This window comes from Podarcis erhardii (assembly GCF_964252035.2).
Source record: "Podarcis erhardii genome assembly, chromosome: 10".
Classification (NCBI taxonomy): domain Eukaryota; kingdom Metazoa; phylum Chordata; class Lepidosauria; order Squamata; family Lacertidae; genus Podarcis; species Podarcis erhardii.
In genome coordinates, this window is record NC_138500.1 from 22,868,521 (window position 1) to 22,890,397 (window position 21,877).

The 21,877-nt window shown below is 46.8% G+C and overlaps 1 protein-coding gene across 3 annotated transcripts; it reads left to right on the forward strand.

Annotated features, from left to right (window-relative positions):
* Window positions 1-299: 299 nt before the first annotated feature.
* Window positions 300-5,431, forward strand: MRPS33 (mitochondrial ribosomal protein S33). 3 transcript variants are annotated; one of them, XM_081879033.1, is made up of 3 exons: window positions 300-414; window positions 2,512-2,857; window positions 5,279-5,431. In XM_081879033.1, the coding sequence occupies exons 2-3, from the start codon at window positions 2,640-2,642 to the stop codon at window positions 5,382-5,384; spliced, it is 324 nt and encodes a 107-aa protein (XP_081735159.1). In that variant the 5' UTR covers window positions 300-414; window positions 2,512-2,639; the 3' UTR covers window positions 5,385-5,431. The 3 variants fall into 3 exon arrangements, with proteins under 3 accessions (XP_081735159.1, XP_081735157.1, XP_081735158.1); XM_081879031.1 differs by having other exon boundaries at window positions 302-414; window positions 2,593-2,857; XM_081879032.1 differs by having other exon boundaries at window positions 361-414; window positions 2,576-2,857.
* Window positions 5,432-21,877: the final 16,446 nt, after the last annotated feature.

Consider the following 21,877-nt stretch of genomic DNA (forward strand, 5'->3'; position numbering starts at 1 on the left):
AGAGGCAGGCACGTGTAAACAGAAACCTTCATTGCGTTTTTAGTCCTCTGTAAAGTGCATACAGGAGTGCCTTGAGCCCCTTGGCTTTAATAGACTTAGGTGTGCGCCGTAGGATCTTGGGTATTACGCGGCACAAGTCCTGCCAGCCGCCCAGCTGCCACTTAAGGAGCAAACGCGCTGCAGCTCCTCGCTGCTGAAAGAGGAGTCCCGCGAGCCTCTGGGTTCCGTACGCTGACGTCACTCCCGGGCCCGGCCGAATGGCGGCATCCTTTGGGGATACGGCGCATGCGCGTGCTCACCTTCCAAGGTTCCCCTCGGCGGCGCCTTCCGCTTTCGAGATTTTGCGCGCGGACTCGGACCCGGAGCGCTTACGAGCAAGCACGCTTCCTGCAGGCGGAGGAGCGCTTGGGGCAGGTGAGGTGTGGGAGGGAGTGTTTTGTAAAGGGTCGCTCCTGCTTTCATTTGCCCCGGAGGGTTGTGAGCAAAGCCGTTTGCAAACTCCCAGGAGAGAGTCCTGGGCACGGACTTGCGGGGGCATTTCACTTTGGAACTGGGTGCGTTTAATTTCATTTCCTCGGAGCGAGTCGCATCCGTGCGCGCTTCCTTACGTTACGCTAGGCTGAAATCCGTACAGATCGCGATGGGATCTCTGAACTTGCTCTCCAGGAAGCGTGCTCCAGAGTCCAGCCTTGCGTCAGGATGATTAGGATCCGTTTTCCGGGAACAGATACAGTATAGGTTTGCAACCCGACGTGCCCTTCCCGTGAGATTAAACCCGGTTTAACACAGCGAGAGATAGCAGTTGTTGTTGTTGTTGTTTAGTCGTTAGTCGTGTCCGACTCTTTGTGACCCCCTGGACCAGAGCACGCCAGGCACTCCTGTCTTCCACTGCCTCCCGCAGTGCCTCCCGAAGCTACCAACTTATGCTGGTAGTTTCGAGAACACTGTCCAACCATCTCATCCTCTTTCATCCCCTTCTCCTTGCGCCCTCCATCTTTCCCAACATCAGGGTCTTTTCCAGGGAGTCTTCCTTTCTCATGAGGTGGCCAAAGTATTGGAGCCTCAGCTTTACGATCTGTCCTTCCAGTGAGCACTCAGGGCTGATTTCCTTAAGAATGGATAGGTTTGATCTTCTTGCAGTCCATGGGACTCTCAAGAGTCTCCTACAGCACCATAATTCAAAAGCATCAATTCTTTGGCGATCAGCCTTCTTTATGGTCCTGCTCTCACTTCCATACATCACTACTGGGAAAACCATGGCTTTAACTTTAATACAGACCTTTGCTTTAAACCATGGCTTTAATACAGACCTTTGTTGGCAAGGTGATGTCTCTGCTTTTTAAGATGCTGTTTAGGTTTGTCATTGCTTTTCTCCCAAGAAGCAGGCATCTTGTGAGCAAACGCACCCAGGCTCCTCCTGCAGCTTCCTCCTCCTTGACCTTCCCTCCAACTGAATTTCTTCCCAAAAGGTTCATCTTTCTTTCCCTAAGCTATCTCTCTTTAAAGAAGTCCCTGCTATATTGAATCCTTGTACTGGGGCTGGTGAGAGGTAGAGTGCAATTGAAACAGCATCTGGAAGGCTGCAGGTTCCTCTCCCCTTTTCAGTCCAGGGCCACTTTCTCTTTTCAGCAACTTTCCAGGGCTGCATGCTAGCAATGGGGGCATACGCCCTAGGCGAAAGCAGTTGGAGCAACAAATACAGATTTTGCCTTTCCACGGCGTGCCAGTTTCTTCACACAGTCTCATTGTCTCACACACCCGTCTTGGTCCTCCATCCAGAAAAGCAAGAAGCATTATGGCCATATCTGCATTATACGTTTAAAGCAGTATCATGGCACTTTAAACAGCTATGGCTCCCTCCAAAGAATCCTGGGATTTGTAGTTAAAGGGTGCTGGGAGCTGTAGGAGACAACCTAACTACAGAGCTACAGTTCTCGGGTTGGTTTAACAATCAGTTCTACCCAGGGAACTCTGGGTATTGTAGCTCCATGAGAGGAATAAAGATCTCCTAACAGTTATCAGCAGCTTTAACAAACTACGCTTTCCAAGATTCTCTAGTGCCCACCACGACTCTTTAAAATGATCTGGTACTGCTTTAAATATATAGTTCAGATGGGCCTATAAAAGTTCAAGCCAGGCAAAAGAACTCAAGGAGGATGTAAAGAAGGGCCATTAGTAATGGGACAAATATATGCAAATGCTTAGACTTCTTTTTAGTTGCTGGGAATATGAACTAGGAATATGAACTACAACCTGGTGTCCTCTAGATATTCTGGACTGCAGCTCCTCCCTTCAGCATCAGCTGGATAGCCAATGATCAAATATGATGTCAGCTGTTGTTCAAAGCATCTGGAGGACACCAGGCTGGGGAAGGCTGGGCTATGCCGATAGCTTAATGGAAAAGGTAAGTTTTGAAGGTACAAAATGTTTTAAGAATATGAAGGCTTAATGATAATCTTTAGAAGAAAAATATTGAAATTGCAAGGCACTTTGTATGTTCTTTTAAAATAGAGATTGAAAATGGAAGTAGACGTTTGATTGAAACTTGGCGTACTGGACTGTCTCACTACTGCAGCCTTCCACCATTTCTAGTGAGGAGGTGCCTACAATTCCATGTGCCGCCCAGTTTGTGCTTGGAGATGTCGTCCAATCTTTCCTACTACGCTTTACGGATGGCCCACTTGAGCGCTCGGATATTTGGAGAAGTGGCTCGCCCAACTGATTCATCGTCCATGAAAGTTGTGAAGCTGTTAAGCGAGCAGCCCTATGCGAAACGGAAGGAAGTTTATGGCTGGTATCCTCCACACAATGCCTACCACAACCTCATGACGAAACTTCGCTACTATGGCCTCTACAGGTGATCCAGGCAAGGGGGTGTTGATGAAGGGAGACTTGGGGACTGAGAGGAGAAGGTGGCTCCTTATCATCTACAGCTGGTGAAGGTGGTTTGAGCCTGCTTCTTTGCTTCAAGCAGAGAGGAAGGACCCCTGTGTTTTGTGTGCACAAGATTCCAAATTCAGGTCTTTTTAGTGGAATCAAGAGAGGGGAACCTTCTGCTCACCAGGTTTTATTTATTGATTCATATATATCCCACTGAACTACAATAATCAAAGTGTTTTACAAAGATAAAATACCAAAAAAAATTAAAATCAGTTAAAACTATAAAATCAAACATCAGTTAAAATGCCTACTGAATTAAAGTCTTCAGCCCAACAGGGAGGGGGCTTGTCTGACTTCAGCTGGAAGGGAGTGCCATAAAACTGGACCCACAACGCTGAAGGTAGCTTTATTGCTGGATATGAGCCATGGTTTCCTGTTTGTTATCAGGCCAGCATCTTCCAAACAGCATTTTAAGCCATGAAATCAAGCTCTTTTTTGACATCATACTGGCTTCAAAATGCTTTTCACATAACAGACAGTGAATGCTGCTATTTTTAAATCCGGTATAACAGCCATCCAGGTGTTCTCTGTTGCTGGGGAGAAAATGTCACAGCTGCCCATTTCACAGGAGGGCATCCCTTTGGTGCAGGAAAGATATAAATTACACACTTGGCTCTTGCAAGCACCTTTCTTTAGCAGGTCTCTTACTCAGAGACGCCTGCATGGGTTCACAATCTCACTTTTCAGAAATGCATTTGGCTGCAGGCAAATAGTCAGTAGGCATTTTATGGGGGTGGAACAAAATCACGGCCTGAAAGGTACTTCATGAACATCTAATAATATTAGCAGCTTGACAGCCTTAGGCAAACGACATTATCTCGCTAATGGACAAGTAGAGCAACTCGGAAAGGTAAATCAAAATTAAAGCTCTAATTCAGTTCAAGACTCTTTAATCAAAGTTGGCTTTATTAAAAGGCATACTCTGATCCTATGAAGTGTAAGCAGAATCCTTCCTGCAGCCAAATAAGACACGTGAAGTGATTTCTCTCTTGGGTCTCATTAAAGCTCCCCCCACCCCCTTCAAAACTTTTGCATGATCCCTGGCAGTTTTAATAATACCACATTGACAGAAGGGTACAAGCTCCAAAAATGTGTTAAGCAGGGAAACTAAAAGGATAACTAGTGAAGGATAAAGAGTACATCACAGGAAATCTTTTTCTTGGCTGCAAGGGGAATTTGTATTGCTCTTAGCTGAGGCATTACTGTGAGTCTTTACATAGGCCATCCCATTATTGTACCTCAAACCTGAATTCCTGAAAGGCATTTATCTCAATTTCCATTTTATGAAAGTATATTCCTAGCCCTCATGGTTGTGACTTGAAAATTGTGGACTATGGTCAGTAGCATTGCTACCATGAAGGGTCAAACTTAAATATTTATGCTCTATAAGTCTTAAGAAGTTGGTTTTATTAGAAGATTGGTGAGATGTCACCTTCTTACATATACTTACCTCTTCAGGTCACCCTTGAGGTTCTGGTCTGGTTCACACATGACGTTAAACCATGGTTTGACTGATTATCCACACCTTCCCCAGCAGCTTAACTATGGCTTGTTTGCTGCCACAAACCATGATTTGAAGCCAGGGTTTGTTGCTGGTATAAGAACCTTGGTTTATTTTTTTAACAATGACTTGGTGTTGCATACAAATGCAACACCCTTCTTTAGCAATGGCTTGATTGGGCCATCCGACTGGAGATGTTCATTAAGCTTCAAAAGCAAAACATCCAGAAAACAAACCCAAGCTTTTCACAAAACAAGCCATGCATGGTTTGTTATCTGTGCTACAGCTTACCCAGACCTTTGATAGCTTAAAGTTCTGCCCCTAGTGACCCTGAAATCATTGATTTGAGAGTTTTTAACTGGTTTTAAAAGGTTGGTTTTAACGGATTCTGGAAGTTTTAATAGTGTTATTTTAGTGCTGACATGTTTGCCCCCCAGGCCTCCTTTTGGAGAAAGAACAGGATATAAATTTAATAAATAAAGTCAAATCATACCTTGTTGAAGAAACCATGGTATAGTGTTATGTGCAAAGCTGGCGTATGAGCTGTTTGAGAAGACACTCACTAAAGAACTAAACATGAGGCTTGTCTCCTGTTTCTCATTCAAACCGATCCAGCCTTATGGTGGCTATCCCATTTCATGTAAGAAAATAGTGCAACTATGTTTGAACACTAAATACGAGGCAAAATGTGCAGGCATTGTTCTCATCTGTTTAGTTTGAAACTTGCCTGCTCCCACTTTTCAATTATGTTCTGCCCCCTTAAAAATAAAATTTTAAAAATCCCTGCAGATACCAACGCTTCGGTGCTTTTCACCAGCTTTGTTTCTTTCATTTCAGAGATGAACATGAAGATTTCAAAGACGAGATGAAACGGCTGAAAAAGCTGCGCGGGAAAGGACGCCCTGCGAAAGGAGAAGGAAAGAGAGCGCTGAAGAAGAAATAACACAGTTGTTGCAGTAGACCTTGTATTTAATAAACACATCTTGGACAGATGGTGACTGTTTACTAGACTTTCAGTAGGCCGGGGAATTTATCTGAAGATGAGGCATCCTTTGCAAACATCTTGCCCCTATAACATAAGGAAGAGAAAGGCTGTAACAGATTCATCTGCATGACCCCGCCAATTTTGGTGGTGGTGATAGCAAAAAGAGGGTGGATTCACTCTCTCCTGGGGACTTGCAGCCTCCAGACGCTGGGAGCCAGTGTGGTGTAGTGGTTAAGAGCGGTAGAACTCGTAATCTGGTGAACCGGGTTTGCGTCTCCGCTCCTCCACCTGCAGCTGCTGGGTGACCTTGGGCTAGTCACACTTCTCTGAAGTCTCTCAGCCCCACTCACCTCACAGAGTGTTTGTTGTGGGGGAGGAAGGGAAAGGAGAATGTTAGCCGCTTTGAGACTCCTTCTGGTAGTGATAAAGCGGGATATTAAATCCAAACTCTTTTTCTTCTTCTCCAGAGGGTGGGCCAAGGATGAATGTTGCCCAGAGGAGCCAATTCCTAGGGACAAAGGTCCTTCCCCACCCCAAAGAAAAATATTTGAAGGTGCCAGGCCATAGTTGACGAACATTGCCGTTCAAATGGTGTGCATGTCCCACGTCTTGTGATTGATTATGCAGGGTGGGGCTTACCTGGTCCCTCCCAATATTTTATTCAAGTTGCCACCCTGACGTTGCCCCTGAGCAAAAATAGCTTAGCTAGCCAGTCCTGTTTAGTAGTATTATTAGTAGTGGTAGCGGAAGTAGTATTACAATTTGTTATGCCAAGTTCCCAGGGCAAATTGCGACAATTAAAACACAACACAATATTACAAACAGATTGAAACAATTTTAAGATTACGGGAAATAAGGTGGGCATGGGGGGGGACACACAAATCTCAAGTGTTAAAAGCTAGGGTAAGGAGTTAGGGTAGGGTTGTCTTATAGAGTGACGTGCAGAACACCTGCTTTCTCTCACCGTTTCCTCCAACCTGCCCTTGAGATGATGGTGGCGGCCATTCTTTAAAAGCACAGGCTTAATTGCATCTCAGCTGGAGGACACTGGCTGTCACCCTACATCCTTTATTGAAATGTATATAATTGGTTGCATACCAAAAAGTGATATATGCTGTGAGAAATAAGACATGTTCTTTGCCTAAGAGCTATATGGTTAACTGAAATATGCATTTCTCGTAAAAGTGTGCAATAAATTACAGTAAGGTCCTGGTACAATGAGCACCTTTCTTATAGCTTCCATTCCCCATTGTCAGGAGTACTTGGAAATTCCGGTCTCTATACTTAAGGTCCCTTTCCCTATGTCTCTACCAGCCTGATCCTTCCCCTTTTTTATATGAGGGAGGCAGCAACAGGAAAAATAGGTCCTCACCTTTCTCTTGTGCTCCTTCCTTCCTCACCTCCCAGATCATCTGCTTTTCTCTTTCAGTGTTTAATTTCATGGGTGTTTGTCTCATTTTTTTAATCCCGTGCCAGAGTGTGGGGAATCTTTGGCCTGTCGGATGTTGCTGAACTACATAGTCAACCTTAAGTCCTACTCAGAGCAGACCGACTGAAATCAATGGAGTTAAATAGTCATGTATATTTCAATAGGTCTCTTGTGACTTCCTGTTGGAGGCAAGCCTGTGCTAATTTACATTACACAAGCTCTGAGTGCTATGCCAAGATACCAGTTTTGAATTTCCTTAGAAGGTTAGATCAGAGGGCTGCTTTTTCCCATTGTATGGAAGCATTTACAGTCACTGGATAGTTTTGTTTACGAAGCTCTTAAAATAAGCTAGATGCTGGAGAAAACTGGTAAGAAAGAAATAAAATACCCTTTCCAAAAACTTTATCTTCTAAATAGTTAACACTACCATGCCAAGAAGAGACTCTGATAAAATGATAATATTATTAGAAGAATGATAACTGAATTTAATAAGGATTTAAATTGAATAGGAACATAAGAATCTGCCTTATATGAGGTCAGAGTAGCTCAGACTAATCCATCTAGCCCAAAATTGTCAAGTCTGGCTAACAGCAGCTCTCCAGAATCTGTGGGTAGCAATTTTTTATATTGCCTGTTACCTGATCCTTTTAACTCGAGATCCCAAACGATTGGATCAGAGACTTTCTGCATGCGAGTAATGCATTCCTATCCATTGATGCCAAGGTACCACAAGAGACTTACTAAGGTTTAGAAGGGATTGAATCAAGGAGACTGAAGCATCACAGCCCAGAAATACCACTTTGATGGAAGTAAGGACGGAGAAAGGCTGTCAGCTTTCAGCCTTACAGCAAATGGTGGTATGCAGTTTCTTGGGCTGATTTTGCCAATAAGTGATTCAGGGATTTAAAAAACAAATATCTCAAGTCAATCCAGTTTTTGGTTGGTTTGCATTCTAGAGAAAGTCAATCATAGGTTGAAAGAGTCGTCATATTTTGTATGAACTACTGTATTGATAAGGGACGCGGGTGGCACTGTGGGTTAAACCACAGAGCCTAAGGCTTGCCAATCAGAAGGTCGACGGTTCGAATCCGCACAACAGGGTGAGTTCCCGTTCCTCAGTCCCTGCTCCTGCCAACTTAGCAGTTTGAAAGCACAAAGCGCAAGTAGATAACTAGGTACTGCTCCAGTGGGAAGGTAAACTATGTTTCTGTGCACTGCTCTGGCCCGCCAGAAGCGGCTTAGTCATGCTGGCCACATGACCCGGAAGCTGTATGTCAGATCCCTTGGCCAGTAAAGCGAGATGAGCACCGCAACCCCAGAGTTGGCCACGACTGGACTTAATGGTCAGTGGTACCTTTACCTTTACTGTATTGATGGTGAAAGTTATCCTGTTCCTTCCTTAATCCCATTCTCCTTTTTTCATCACACTTATTAGATTTGGGGCATTCAGACTTCAGGCTTGATGGATCTACTCTGCTGTTGTTTACTATCCTCCAACCAGAGCCAGTGCAGAATAATTGTTTGTTGAACCAGATACAAACTGATGGCTGGGGGGAGGGGGTTTTATCCAGTTACCCACTACAAGCCATGAGCAATACACTGCGATGATCTGCATATGCAAATACAGATCCATATCTGAGAGACTATAAGTGTAGGGATTTCAACAGAAAACTCTTAACATCGGCTCACACAACTGCGGGAAGATGTTGTCCAAGACGATTACTCTTATTTCTTAGGTGCAAAGCCTACACACCACCACCCCAAAGGATCCTGGGAAATGTAGTTTGTTAAGGGTGCTGAGAATTGTAGCTCTGTGAAGGGTAAACTTCAAGCCCCGTAATTCTTTGCAGGTAGGGATGTGTGCTTTGGTGTGTATGCAGTAACTGAGATAAATAGTACAAGGCTAACCATAACAAAGTTTTACGGATTTTAAAAAATAAACCTAGAAGTTTACTTGGAAGTTTCAACTATTGGGAATCAAAAACACTTGCAGATTTGCTAAAATCACCCAGCAGAACCCAATTACGCCAAGTCAGCAGAGCTCATGTATTATCATGTAAGCCCTGGGCAGGGACTATGTTGTTTTTACATTTTTGTGCAGCACCTAGAGAATATTTTGTTCTTTATGAATAATAAAAGCAAGAGCTGGTGATTCTCTTCTATTCCTGGGGAATGTGGTCATATTATATAACATTATCAGAGTTACGTCTGAGTGCAAGAGTTCATTGTTCCATGGAGAAACCATGACTCATGAATGACCCAAGATTATCAGCGAAAGGGTCATTCAGTGGTCACTAGGAATTTTTGTTTTGCTTGAGCCAGCTAGTATTGTAATTTTTAAATGTGCTGTTTGCAAAGCCCCTGGTCTTAAGGCAGGCATAGGCAAACTCCGGACCTCCAGATGTTTGGGACTACAATTGCCACCATCCCTAGCTAACAGGACCAGTGGTCAGGAATGATGGGAATTGTAGTCCCAAACATCTGAAGGGCCGGAGTTTGCCTATGCCTGCCTTAAGGGGTGTCCTCACACACTCTTCATTTATTCAGGACGGCACAATAATGCATACTTGTTTATAGGTAAATATGTCTAAATGCAGTTCTTTATCAGAAAGGGTTTTAGCATCCGTATAAGGGTGCTTGGGCTTATAATGCGTTGTTTGTATTTTGAAAAGGGTTCCAGATTTTTAAAACAACGCAGAGAGCATAAGTTAGGCACTCAGGGTCTCATTGTTTCCAATCACCTGTTTGTTTGATTTTCACTTTACAATTTAGTTCGGGTACTCAAGGGTACACAGGTGGCGCTGTGGGTTAAACCGCAGAGCCTAGGGCTTGCCAATCAGAAGGTCATTGCTTGGTCCCAGCTCCTGCCCACCTAGCAGTTCGAAAGCACGTCAAAATGAAAGTAGATAAATAGGTACCGCTCTGGCGGGAAGGTAAACGGCGTTTCCGTGCACTGCTCTGGTTCGCCAGAAGCAGCTTAGTCATGCTGGCCACATGAACCGGAAGCTGTCTGTGGACAAAACACCAGCTCTCTCGGCCAATAAAGCGAGATGAGCGCCGCAACCCCAGAGTCGTCCGCGACTGGACCTAATGGTCAGGGGTCCCTTTACCTTTACTCAAGGGTGCGCAATACCGGCACCTTTTTTTTTTCTAGAAGAAAAGCACTGGTTTAAATTGTGGCACTTCCTGTAACAACTTCATGTTGACTAAAGGCACCTTTTTTTCTAGAAGAAAAACACTGGCTGTGGAAGTGTGGAGAACTGAACTGGAAAATGAGAAACTGAGAGAAACTGAAAATGGCAGATTTGCCAATTCCTATTCATAGCCAATCTGGGTCTCTGGCACATGCCCATGAACATTATGAGTCACAGCTTCCCACCTTACCATCTTTCTATAGTGCAGCTGTGGCAAACAAGCTTGTCACATCAAATGCAATGTGCCACTTAGCACTGTAAGTCGGGAAAGCCACGGTGAAATGTTTGTTGGCAAAACTCTGCTTTTCTGGCTTTTAAAAAGTCACTGACTAGTGAGTTGTAAAAAGGAGGAGGATGGATTTGGCTGAATTGGACGGAAACTCCATTTAAAGTGTGGGCTGATCTAACAGGCTGTATGGAACGATCTCCTGAGACCCAAAGGTCATTCTCTTATTGCTTGAAGCACTCAGAGCTATACTAGAGAAAGCACTATTACATATAGTATCAAGATAGCTATATGGGATTTGGGAGGGTAAGCTTGGGTGAACTAATAGCAGCTTTTCCATAGCAACCTTTGAGGCGGGAGGAAAGATATTAGAACAAACTTCTCAGTTGACTAAGAACTGGGGGTTTATATCCATTAGGCTGTTTCCTTTGTACACTTGACTGTACTTTTGTCCGTCTCACTGCTCTTAAAACTAGCTGTAAATATTTGATGGGGTTCATTTTAATGTTACCACAGCTGGTTATTGTTGTTTTTATTTGGCTTTTCAAGCAAGAAACTTTGTAATAAGCCACAGACAAAATAGCAGCACGCATAGGCAATAGATTCACAGCCGGGGGTTGCAAACCACGGCCCTTTTCAACATGGCTGCCATAATTTTCCAACAGTGGCAGAATAAGCAAAAGTCCAACAAAGATTGCAGTAGTTTTCAAACCATCATCAGACACATTTAATTCTCAATTATGATGTTTATTGCTACTTACAGCATTGTTCTCACATTCCTCACATTTACATGAGTGGTGTCTGTGCAGGATAGCCCAACAGTCTGACAGGAGCACCTCAGTGCTTGAGAGTTTGCTTGTTTCCTTCTAGAGTGCCCCTGTTCCAGGATACTACCAGGCGGTAGTCATCCTTGTATTGTCAGTTTTCTCCCAAACATCATCCATGGTCAACAAAGGAAAGAGCACTCATCTTCTAACCAGAGAGCACTGCATGATACCTGATGAACATGTGCTCTTCTGTAATGCTGGTGCAGAGCAATGGCGAGGACCCTGTTGCCCTCCTGATGTTTTGCCCTACAGCATAGCTAAGAGCCAGAGATGATGAGAGCTGTGATCCAAGAAAACACAGAAAGCCACAGGCTCCCCCCGCCCCCATTTGTGTAGAACGTTGTGGTTTGGTGACACGGTCTTGTCAGGAAATGAAGATGATTTAAGGCATCCAGCATCATTCATGACTGATATATAAACAGCCTAAATCAGATTTTAACTGCCATCCATTGCTGATATAATTTATTTCAAAAATGCATCGCTATTCTGCTTTCGCTTTCCACTAAAGTGTCTCTCAAGAACACTTACAATAAGAAGCAAACATAAAGGAAAAAGTAATGCAGTCGTTAAAATGCAAATTAACGAAACTTAAAGCAGTAGCAAAAAGTAAAAACACAAGGAGCAGCATTAACAGTCAATATACAAAACAGCAGTAGAACCAAAAGCTTCTTTTAAAAGGAAAGTTTTCAACTGCTGGTGGAGCACAACTAAAGAGGAAGATAACCTAACCGCTTGGGCCATCAGGTGTGCCACATATAAGGTGTCACCACAGAAAAAGTTCCATCAGGAGTTGCCACCAACCTTGCCTCAGAAGGCAACAGAACATCCAAGAACATCTCAACAGCTTATCTCCAGATTAATAGAAGAGGATGTGTTCTTTCAAGCAGTTTGCTCCCAATCTGTTTAGGGTTTAATGGGGAAGAACTGCCAGCTCCTTATTCTTATCATCAGAATGAAGCAGCACCCTTGCTGAGGTGTGGTTCTTTGCTCCTCACCATATATTTTAAGTTACATATATTTTAAATGTCTCAAGAACCACCAGTTGCTTGGTGACGCCATTACAGATTTTGATGCTGCTCACCAAAAACTGATCTGTGTCAAAGACCAAATGGGTTCATGACTACTTTACTGTAAGACCTGTTCATATAAGTGTGTGTGTTTTTATCCAATGCTAAAGGTATGTAATCTTTGATGAAACCATTCCACTGAATATGATTGTGCAATTTCCCACAAATTAAGAGTAAGGCCATCTTTATTTCAGGGCAGATACATATCAACAAAAATTGATTTATCAGACTTTGTTGGTTTGCCTTGGGACACTATCGAGAGGGTATGAATTTGCTTCCGAGGAGTAGGACAAGATTTCCCTCAAAAAAAAGTTCTCCTGACAATCCATTGGGGAAGTTTTTGGTAAAAGGATTGGCTAAAAAGCCTCTGGGAACTGGCACTCTGAAGTGGTAGCACAGCATAATAAGGTTGTGAGGGGATTGGCTGGATCTGACCATTTGGAGGTCTGGATGCCCTCTTTGTCTTATGTCCAGATGTATCACACAATTTAAGAAATGCTGCACTGAACAATTTGCAATGAAGCAGTTAATTTGCTATAAGGATTGAGTGAGTCTGTTGTATTTCAATATTACTGTGGTTTCGTTAGGTGCCCTGTGGTACAAACAAAATTAAAATTCTCCTATGACCTACTAAAATTATTGGCAAAGTGTCTGGACCCAGCACAAAATGATATCTTGGCAGGAAACATTACTTTTATTTTATTTTATCATTGGATGTTTTCAGGTTATGCCTCTTCATGGAAGAGGGAGGGAAATCCGAGTAGCGGAAAGAAACTGCTGGTTCAAGAAGTCCAATTTCACCTTTCTGTTCAACTATAAGTCACTCAATCATTTGTAACTGCTGTCACACAAGTACCTGAATTGGAACATATACTGGACTATTTTGAGGGTCACTGAAAAGATTGGTTATGCTTTCACGCACTTGAGTGGTCCATGCACCGCACCATTCTCTACTGTACTGTAACTCGGAAAGAGGATCTATAGATCTCTCCCAAGCAGTTAATGCATGAACTCCAGAAGTCATCTGTGGCTGAGTGATTTCCACTTCACACACTACAAGAGAGACGGAGAAATCAGAAATATGAGGCACTAAACTACAGCTGTCTACACACTGCCATTTAATCTGGCTCCAGTACACTCCCAGCACTGCTGCTTGAAGCTGAGGACACATGGTGTTGGCCACAATCCATAGGTATCCTGTAGTTTCTTGAAAAATGACTGGCATTTGATGTCCTGTTATGTACTGAGTTGAATAGGATCCAAACTGCAGCAGTCTGATTGGTCCTAGAACAATAGGCTCCAAAAGGCAGCAGTCTGATTGGTCCTAGAACAATAGGATTCAGAATGCAGCAGTCTGATTGGTCCTAGAACAATGCAGCAGTATGATTGGTTAGCAGGAACCACCCAATCATGCTCCAGATAGAAGTGAATCCACAACCTGATTGGCCTACAGTAGAATCCTGGAATTAGCCAATCATGTGCAGCCCATTGTGTAAATAATGTATATAAAGCAGATACTTTGAGGGGACATTCATTCATTCCTCCTCACCACTATGAGCTGAATAAAGAGCATGAAATCACTTTGCGACTCTGAGTATATTTCACTGGCGACGAAGGTGGGATCCCGCTGAGCTGACTGCCACACACAGCACCGCAGCACCGCCACCTGCCGCACCGCTGCCTCGCACCGTGTATCCAGGCTTCAGCTCCGGGACCCAAGGAACTCAGAATGGCAACCGACAGCAGCTTCTCGCCATTCAACCCAGCATCTGGAGACTGGGAAGCGTACGCCTCCCGTTTCACCTTCCTCCTAGAAGCCAAAGGGGTCACCGATGAAGAAGACGCCAAGAAGAGGGCAATATTCTTCAGCGTCTGCGGAGAGGAGACATTTGAAATCGCCCGGGCTCTCCTTGCGCCTGAAGACGTCGCTACTGTTCCATACAAAACAATAATGGAACAGCTGAAGGGGCACTTTTCGCCACAGCCCTCAGTGGTGGCTCGTCGAAATGCCTTCTACGCAAAGCGGCAAGCCCCTGGGGAAACCATAACTGGGTTTGTGACCTCTCTCCGCCAAGCTGCCCGGTTCTGCAACTTCTCAGAGCTGGAGAACATGCTTCGTGACCGCCTCGTCGGTGGCCTGAAGGATGAGAAGCTGCAACGACGCCTCTACGCTAAGAAGAACCTAACGTTCCAGGTCGCTCTGGAGGAGGCCCTGGCAACAGAAGCTGCTGAGAGGTCGACGCAAGAGGCACGGCTGAGCCAGCCGTCCCAACCGAGGGTCCACCACGAAGACCTCACCAACGACTCGGGATCCGACAGGGAGGAGGTGCACCGAGTACAGCAGCGCACTCAAGCAGCCCACATACCACAGCTGCCTCGACGAGAAGGAGGGAACTGCGCAAGCTGTGGAGAAAGTCACGAGAGGAGGACCTGCCGTTTCCGCAACGCAGAGTGCAGGCAGTGCAGAAAATTGGGACACATCGCCCGGGTGTGTCGGGCTCGGCCCACCCGAAGCCAGGCATCAGATGACCAATCCAAGAGCCCCAGGTCCCGGGGCCCAACGCACCAAGGCAACTCGACGGAGCTCACAGACTTCCAGGTATACCAGTTGCCCCACCCCAACGTAGAGAAAATTTATGTAGAGGTACAGATAGAGGGGGCCCCATGCCGCATGGAGCTTGACACGGGTTCAACTCTATCCATAATCTCGGCAAGGACCTTAAGGAAACTGTGTCCTACTGGGGGTCCCAAACTCAGGCCGGCCCCATTCACCCTCCGGGACTTCCAGAAACGTAAGGTCCCCACAATGGGGGTGGGGACCTTCAGGGTGCAATACCGAGGGCGGACGCGGCAACTGGACTTGCTTGTGGTCAAGGGCCCCTACATTAGCTTACTGGGGTTGGCATGGTTTGGACCACTGGGACTAGCCATCACCGGGGTGAACCACATGAGCTTACAAGTGGACGTGGACGCCATATGCAAGGAGTTTCCGGGGGTTTTCGATGGGAAATTGGGACAGTATACGGGCCCCCCCATTGCTCTACAGCTTGACCCCGCAGTACGACCAGTCAGGCTCAAGGCCCGCCGGGTCCCATTCGCCCTGAAACCCCGTATAGACGAGGAATTGGACCGACTCGTGGAGCAAGGAGTGCTGGAGCCGGTGCCTAATGCCCCCTGGGAAACCCCAATCGTCACACCCGTCAAGCCTAATGGTTCGGTCCGCATCTGCGCAGACTACAAATGTACCATAAACAAGGCCCTCATGGCCCATGCATACCCAGTGCCAGTGGTCAGCCATGTCCTTGCCACCCTGGCTGGGTCGAAAATTTTTGGCAAGCTGGACTTGGCCCAAGCATATCAACAGCTGCCAGTAGATGAGGCCACAGCAGAGGCACAGACGATTGTGACGCACAGAGGAGCGTTCAGGGTAAAGCGGCTGCAATTCGGGGTCAGCGTGGCACCAGGCATATTCCAGAATCTAATGGACTCTCTCCTTAAAGGGATTCCTGGTGTCACCCCCTTCTTTGATGATGTGTTGATTGCCGGGCCCACACCAGAGGAGTTTGAGGACCGCCTCCGCACTGTTCTGCACCGTTTCCAGATGGCGGGTCTCAAGGTGAAGCGGGAAAAATGTCTACTAGGAGTGCCTCAAGTGGACTTTCTGGGATTTATGGTGGATGCAGAAGGGGTTCACCCGACTGGGGACAAGGTACGGGCCATTTGTGATGCCCCAGCGCCCAAGAACAAGACTGAACTTCAGGCCTTCTTGGGATTATTGAACTTTTACCATTCCTTCCTTCCCCACAAGGCGGCGGTAGCGGAGCCCCTACACAGACTCCTGGACAAGCGGGCCCCTTGGGTGTGGGGCCAGCGCCAGGAGGCCGCATTCCAGGCAGTCAAGGACTTGCTTGTCTCAAACTCGGTCTTGGCACACTTCGACGAGAGGCTGCCGGTGGTGCTAGCATGCGACGCCTCGCCCTATGGCATCGGCGCTGTCCTGGGACACCAACTCCCGGATGGAAGAGAGGTACCGGTAGCATACTTTTCCCAGACACTCAACGAAACCGAGCGGAACTACTCGCAAATCGACAAGGAGGGTCTGGCAATCGTGAAGGGAGTAAAAAAATTCCATGATTTCTTGTACGGGCGGCCCTTCACCGTGGTGACTGACCACAAGCCGTTGCTTGGCTTGTTTGCCCCCGAAAAGCAGACCCCCCAAGTGCTGTCTCCTCGCGTCCTCAGGTGGTCAATTTTCCTTGCCAGCTACCAGTATGCACTGATTCACCGCCCTGGAAAGGCGATGGGCCATGCAGACGCCCTCAGCAGGCTACCACTACCGGAAACAGGCCCCGACCCAGCACCTGCACAAGAGGTTATGAGCCTGGAGCTGCTTCCTGACCGCCCCATTCAGGCACAAGAAGTTGCACACCATTCCAAGAAAGATAGGGTCATCTCCCGGGTCCTGGACTGGGTGTGGAGGGGATGGCCCAGCCGCAGCCCCGGGCCAGAATTCGCCGGCTACACAACCCGCAAACATGAACTGTCAGCCCACAAGGGGTGCCTGTTATGGGGAAGCAGGGTCGTTGTTCCCCAGCCCCTCCGCAAAAGGGTCCTCACAGCCCTACACGAGACACACCCAGGGGTAGTAAGAATGAAGGCCCTTGCCAGGAGTTATGTGTGGTGGCCGGGGATCGACGGAGAGATAGAGGCCTGGGTCAAACACTGCCAGGCCTGCCAGGAATCCCGCCCAGATCCCCCAAGGGCCCCAGTCCAGTCCTGGGAGTCCGCCCGAGCACCATGGTCACGCCTGCATGTGGACTTCGCTGGCCCCTTTCAGGGGAAAACATTCTTCATAGTGGTGGACTCCTACACCAAATGGCTGGAAGTCGCACTGGTACCGTCCACTTCTACGTCCGCAGCCATCCGGGTACTACGCAGGCTGTTTGCAACCCACGGGCTCCCTGACACTCTCGTCTCAGACAACGGGACTGCATTTACATCAGGAGAATTTCAAACCTTCACAGTGCAGAACGCCATCCGCCACATCCGTTCGGCGCCATTCCACCCTGCCACCAATGGCCAAGCAGAACGCATGGTGCGGACCACCAAGGACACCCTTCGCCGCATGACGCAAGGGGATTGGGAGTACCGCCTTGCCACATTCCTTCTAGCACAGCACAGCACCCCCAGCTCAACGACTGGCCGGAGCCCCGCTGAACTACTAATGGGTCGGCGCCTTGCAATCAGATTGGACCGCCTTCACCCCGATAGAGCTCAGGATGAGGTAGTGGTGGGGGAAGGCAGGAACCCCCGGACCTTCGAGGCCCAGGACCCAGTGTACGCAAAGAATTTTGGGGCAGGCCCTGCATGGGTACCTGCCACAGTCACCAGGGTCACGGGCCCCGTGTCGTACGAGGTGCTAACAGATGGGGGGCAATGCTGGCGCCGCCACTGCGACCAGATACGGCGACGATTCCCGGGAGAAAACCAGGAGGAGGAGGACAGGTCAGAGGAGTCCCAAGGGAACAGTGGGGCAGTGAGGCCCATAGAGCAGCAGGGGCAAGCAGGAGAGGCAGAATCAGTAAATACAGAGAGGACCCGCGAGGCCGAAAGGACACCGGAACCAGAACCACGACTGAGTGAGCCGGTTGCGCCAGACCAAACAGCCCCATCCTTGGAACACGAGCCAGAACCTGAACCCCGGACCAGGGAACACCCCAGGCCGCAACGCACACGTAGGCCACCGGCGTACCTTGAGGACTATGAATGCGACCTTCCGGGCAGGACTGGAACTTAGAGGGGAGGGGTGTTATGTACTGAGTTGAATAGGATCCAAACTGCAGCAGTCTGATTGGTCCTAGAACAATAGGCTCCAAAAGGCAGCAGTCTGATTGGTCCTAGAACAATAGGATTCAGAATGCAGCAGTCTGATTGGTCCTAGAACAATGCAGCAGTATGATTGGTTAGCAGGAACCACCCAATCATGCTCCAGATAGAAGTGAATCCACAACCTGATTGGCCTACAGTAGAATCCTGGAATTAGCCAATCATGTGCAGCCCATTGTGTAAATAATGTATATAAAGCAGATACTTTGAGGGGACATTCATTCATTCCTCCTCACCACTATGAGCTGAATAAAGAGCATGAAATCACTTTGCGACTCTGAGTATATTTCATGTCCTTTCCCTCAAATCAACAGCTCTGAAAACATAATCTGTGGTTAAGCCAAGGTGTAAACATTTCAGACATCTGTTGTGCATGTGCAGATGACAGTGGATGTCAAATGATAACTTCAATGAATAGGGGTTTGTGGGGTTGCAAGCACAGAGAAAGCAATCGGGTAATTAGGTGCAGCAACATAAAAATGAGAGGATCTCGCTTACTGGGGTCTCAGGAACGTCGTGTGATGCCTTTTGCATGATTTCGCCGGAACCTGGATGCCACAGCAGCACAACCCCAGTAAGTGAGACTTTGGTCAGGTAGCAAGGGTGTGTGTGTGTGTGTGTGTGTGTGTGTGTGTGTGTGTGTGTGTTGCATGGTGTTTGGCATTTCTTCTTCCTCCTCCTCCTCCTCCTCCTTCTTCTTCAGTGATCACTCGTAGCCGAGTTAAGATTGTCTTCCATAAACACAGTTTGAACAATGAGTCTGTAAGTGACTGTGGAGGCAAATTCTCGATCCACACATCCTTCCATGGTGGGGACATTGGTTTCCGGGTGGGAGTTGATCATGGTGTGGATTTGCCAAGCATGCCTTCCTCTTAGCACATTTCTCCCTTGTGTCCTGAGTTCGAGTCTTCAAAGCCCACGACACCTTTGTTAAAGGCTGTTCTCCAACTGGAGCACTCTCAGGCCAGTGTTTCCCAGTTGTCAGTGTTTATACTACATTTTTTAAGATTTGCCTTGAGACAGTCTTCAAACCTCTTTTGTTGACCACCAGCATTACACTTTCCATTTTTATGTTCGGAATAGAGTAGTTGCTTTGGAAGATGGTCATCAGGCATCTGCACAACATGACCAGTCCACTCGCAGGGCAACACTTTTCTGTTTTGCCTCAGGCGGTGGAATGGAATGAGCCGTCCCTGCTGCCTGGTATCGGCTCTGTCTTCTTCTGAACACAAGGCAATAAGGTTTCATTTTCCTGGGTATTTGGACTGTATTAATGCTCGATCTTTTAGCAGCTTTGAGACAGTATGTCTCTGCATGCCAGTTGCTGGGAATATAAAGTGGGTGGAGTGTTTTTGTAGGCTTCCCATAGTGCCACTGTATTCTGCTCTGGTCAGACCTCACCTGGAGTACTGTGTCCAGTTCTGGGCACCACAGTTCAAGAAGGACACTGACAAACTGGAACGTGTCCAGAGGAGGGCAACCAAAATGGTCAAAGGCCTGGAAACGATGCCTTATGAGGAACGGCTAAGGGAGCGGGCATGTTTAGCCTGGAGAAGAGGAGGTTAAGGGGTGATATGATAGCCATGTTCAAATATATAAAAGGATGTCACATAGAGGAGGAAGAAAGGTTGTTTTCTGCTGCTCCAGAGAAGCGGACACGGAGCAATGGATCCAAACTACAAGAAAGAAGATTCCACCTAAACATTAGGAAGAACTTCCTGACAGTAAGAGCTGTTTGACAGTGGAATTTGCTGCCAAGGAGTGTGGTGGAGTCTCCTTCTTTGGAGGTCTTTAAGCAGAGGCTTGACAACCATATGTCAGGAGTGCTCTGATGGTGTTTCCTGCTTGGCAGGGGGTTGGACTCGATGGCCCTTGTGGTCTCTTCCAACTCTATAATTCTATGATCTGGTTGGCCCTATCATCCATACCATATATTTAAAGCAGCTGACCTCCCCCAAAGAATCCTGGGAACCATAGTTTGATAAGGGTACCAGGAATTGTAGCTTTGTGAGGGATCTTCTCAACACCGTTATAAAACTACAGTTCCCAGGATTCTTTGGGGGAAGCCATGTGCCCTAGGGCATGCGTAGACATGTATAGGATAGGGATGCATGGTTCTGGCGGCAGTGTGTTGTGTGTGTGTGTGTTGCGCAGTTCTGTTGAAATGACCATAGATACTTGTCTGGTTTAATGTATTCCACAGCCCGAGCTACTGAGTAACTATGTGCTTTGGACAGGCTTCGTGAGGACCATTTAGCACTTGTGTTTAATGTCCTAGTTTAGTCAGGTTAGATTACATTATTCTGGGGGCTTTCTTGGGGGGCAGAAGGACAACAGAGTGGTGTGTATTGCAGCTGTTTTTAGAAGTCTGGTTTTGTATTTTTCCCAGATAAAACAAAATTTCTTTCACACCATTTGCCTCATCTCACAGAATTGGGGTGGGGATTGTGCAGTTCGCTTCCACTGCCAAAATGTATTGTACCACCCTGGATCCAAGTGTCCAAGTGTCCAGGTCCAAGTGTTGCTAATATTCTAAAACAAATCTTTGACCTCCACATACGATTACACATGCCTTTATCTCCACTTTTAACATAATCAGAAGCTCACTTAATAAATAAATGCCCGTTGAGCATTGGAATATGATGTGGAGCAATTTGATTGCTCTGTAAACACAGGCTAACCATTTTGAAGTTCTGTGGAGTCAGATGTATATAACCACTATCATTCCTATCAGGTTTAATAAGTTTCTAGTGGGCCCCTCCCCTTTAAACCCTTTCAAAATATTTTAATTCTGATGGCTACAATCTCTTTTATTTGGAGATGTTTCACATGAAGCACCCATCAAAATCAGGGATATTAGAATAGCCTATATCTGCTCAACACTCTGATATCGCAGAGTCTTAATGCCACACTCCAAATGATTCCATCCTGAGTATTCTTAAAACTGTGTTATCTTGGCTCACAATTTGAAATAGCAACCAACTTACTCAGGAAAGCAAAATATTTAGTTTCATATATGCGTAGTTTACTGGGGTTTTTTTCATATATCTCTTACACATGCATATGTGTGCACTAGAGATCTGTCTGCTAGCGTGGAAGATGTTCTGAAAAAATGGTGAATTCGATCTCTCTCACAGGTGCATTGGAGACGTTCCACACGGGGAAATAATTATGATTTCAGGTACAATAGCAAAAACCAGATTTGAGTATATGGTTCCCAAACCACTTATATTCTTTGGGTAGTCTTTTTTGTTTATTATTTTTAACAACAACTGATACTGATACTAATGCTAATATTTATTGAGATTGATACTATTCATATTGGGCAGCAGCATTGCAAGGCGATACTAATATAGCTTGCGTTTAAATGCACGAATGCGTACCTGACGGTAGGAAAAAAAAAAAAAACACCGCGCAAGGAAAACAAGAGTGCATTTTATAATAATAACAACAACCGAGGCGGCGAGGCAGTGGGAGGGAGGTCTGAGAGGAGGCGTGGCGAAGCAGTTCCGCGCCCTCCGGGTTCCCTAGGTGACGCTAGAGGAGGAGGGGGGTGTCGCGCCGTGACGTCAGGGTATTTCCCGGTGACGTCCTCCCGGGCATGCGCAGTGGCGACGCGGCGATTCTGGGTGACGTCACGCCCGAGGTGTGACGTACGGCCGCCGCTGGCCGCCTGGAAGACTCTCTCGGGGAATTTTGCTGCTCTTGCTGCCCACTGACCCCCCACCCCCCCGCTCCTTTTTCTCCCCCCTCTAGTCCCACCCCCCTTCTTCCGCTACGGGTCGCGGTTGGGGGCGGCCGGGTCGTCAGGGGCGACACGGC

Bases quoted from the DNA above. Each gene is read 5' to 3' on its own strand.
- MRPS33 (XM_081879033.1), top strand. From the start codon at position 2,640: ATGTCGTCCAATCTTTCCTACTACGCTTTACGGATGGCCCACTTGAGC. The intron at 2,858-5,278 runs GTGATCCAGGCA...CTTTCATTTCAG, and splicing joins CGCTACTATGGCCTCTACAG to AGATGAACATGAAGATTTCA.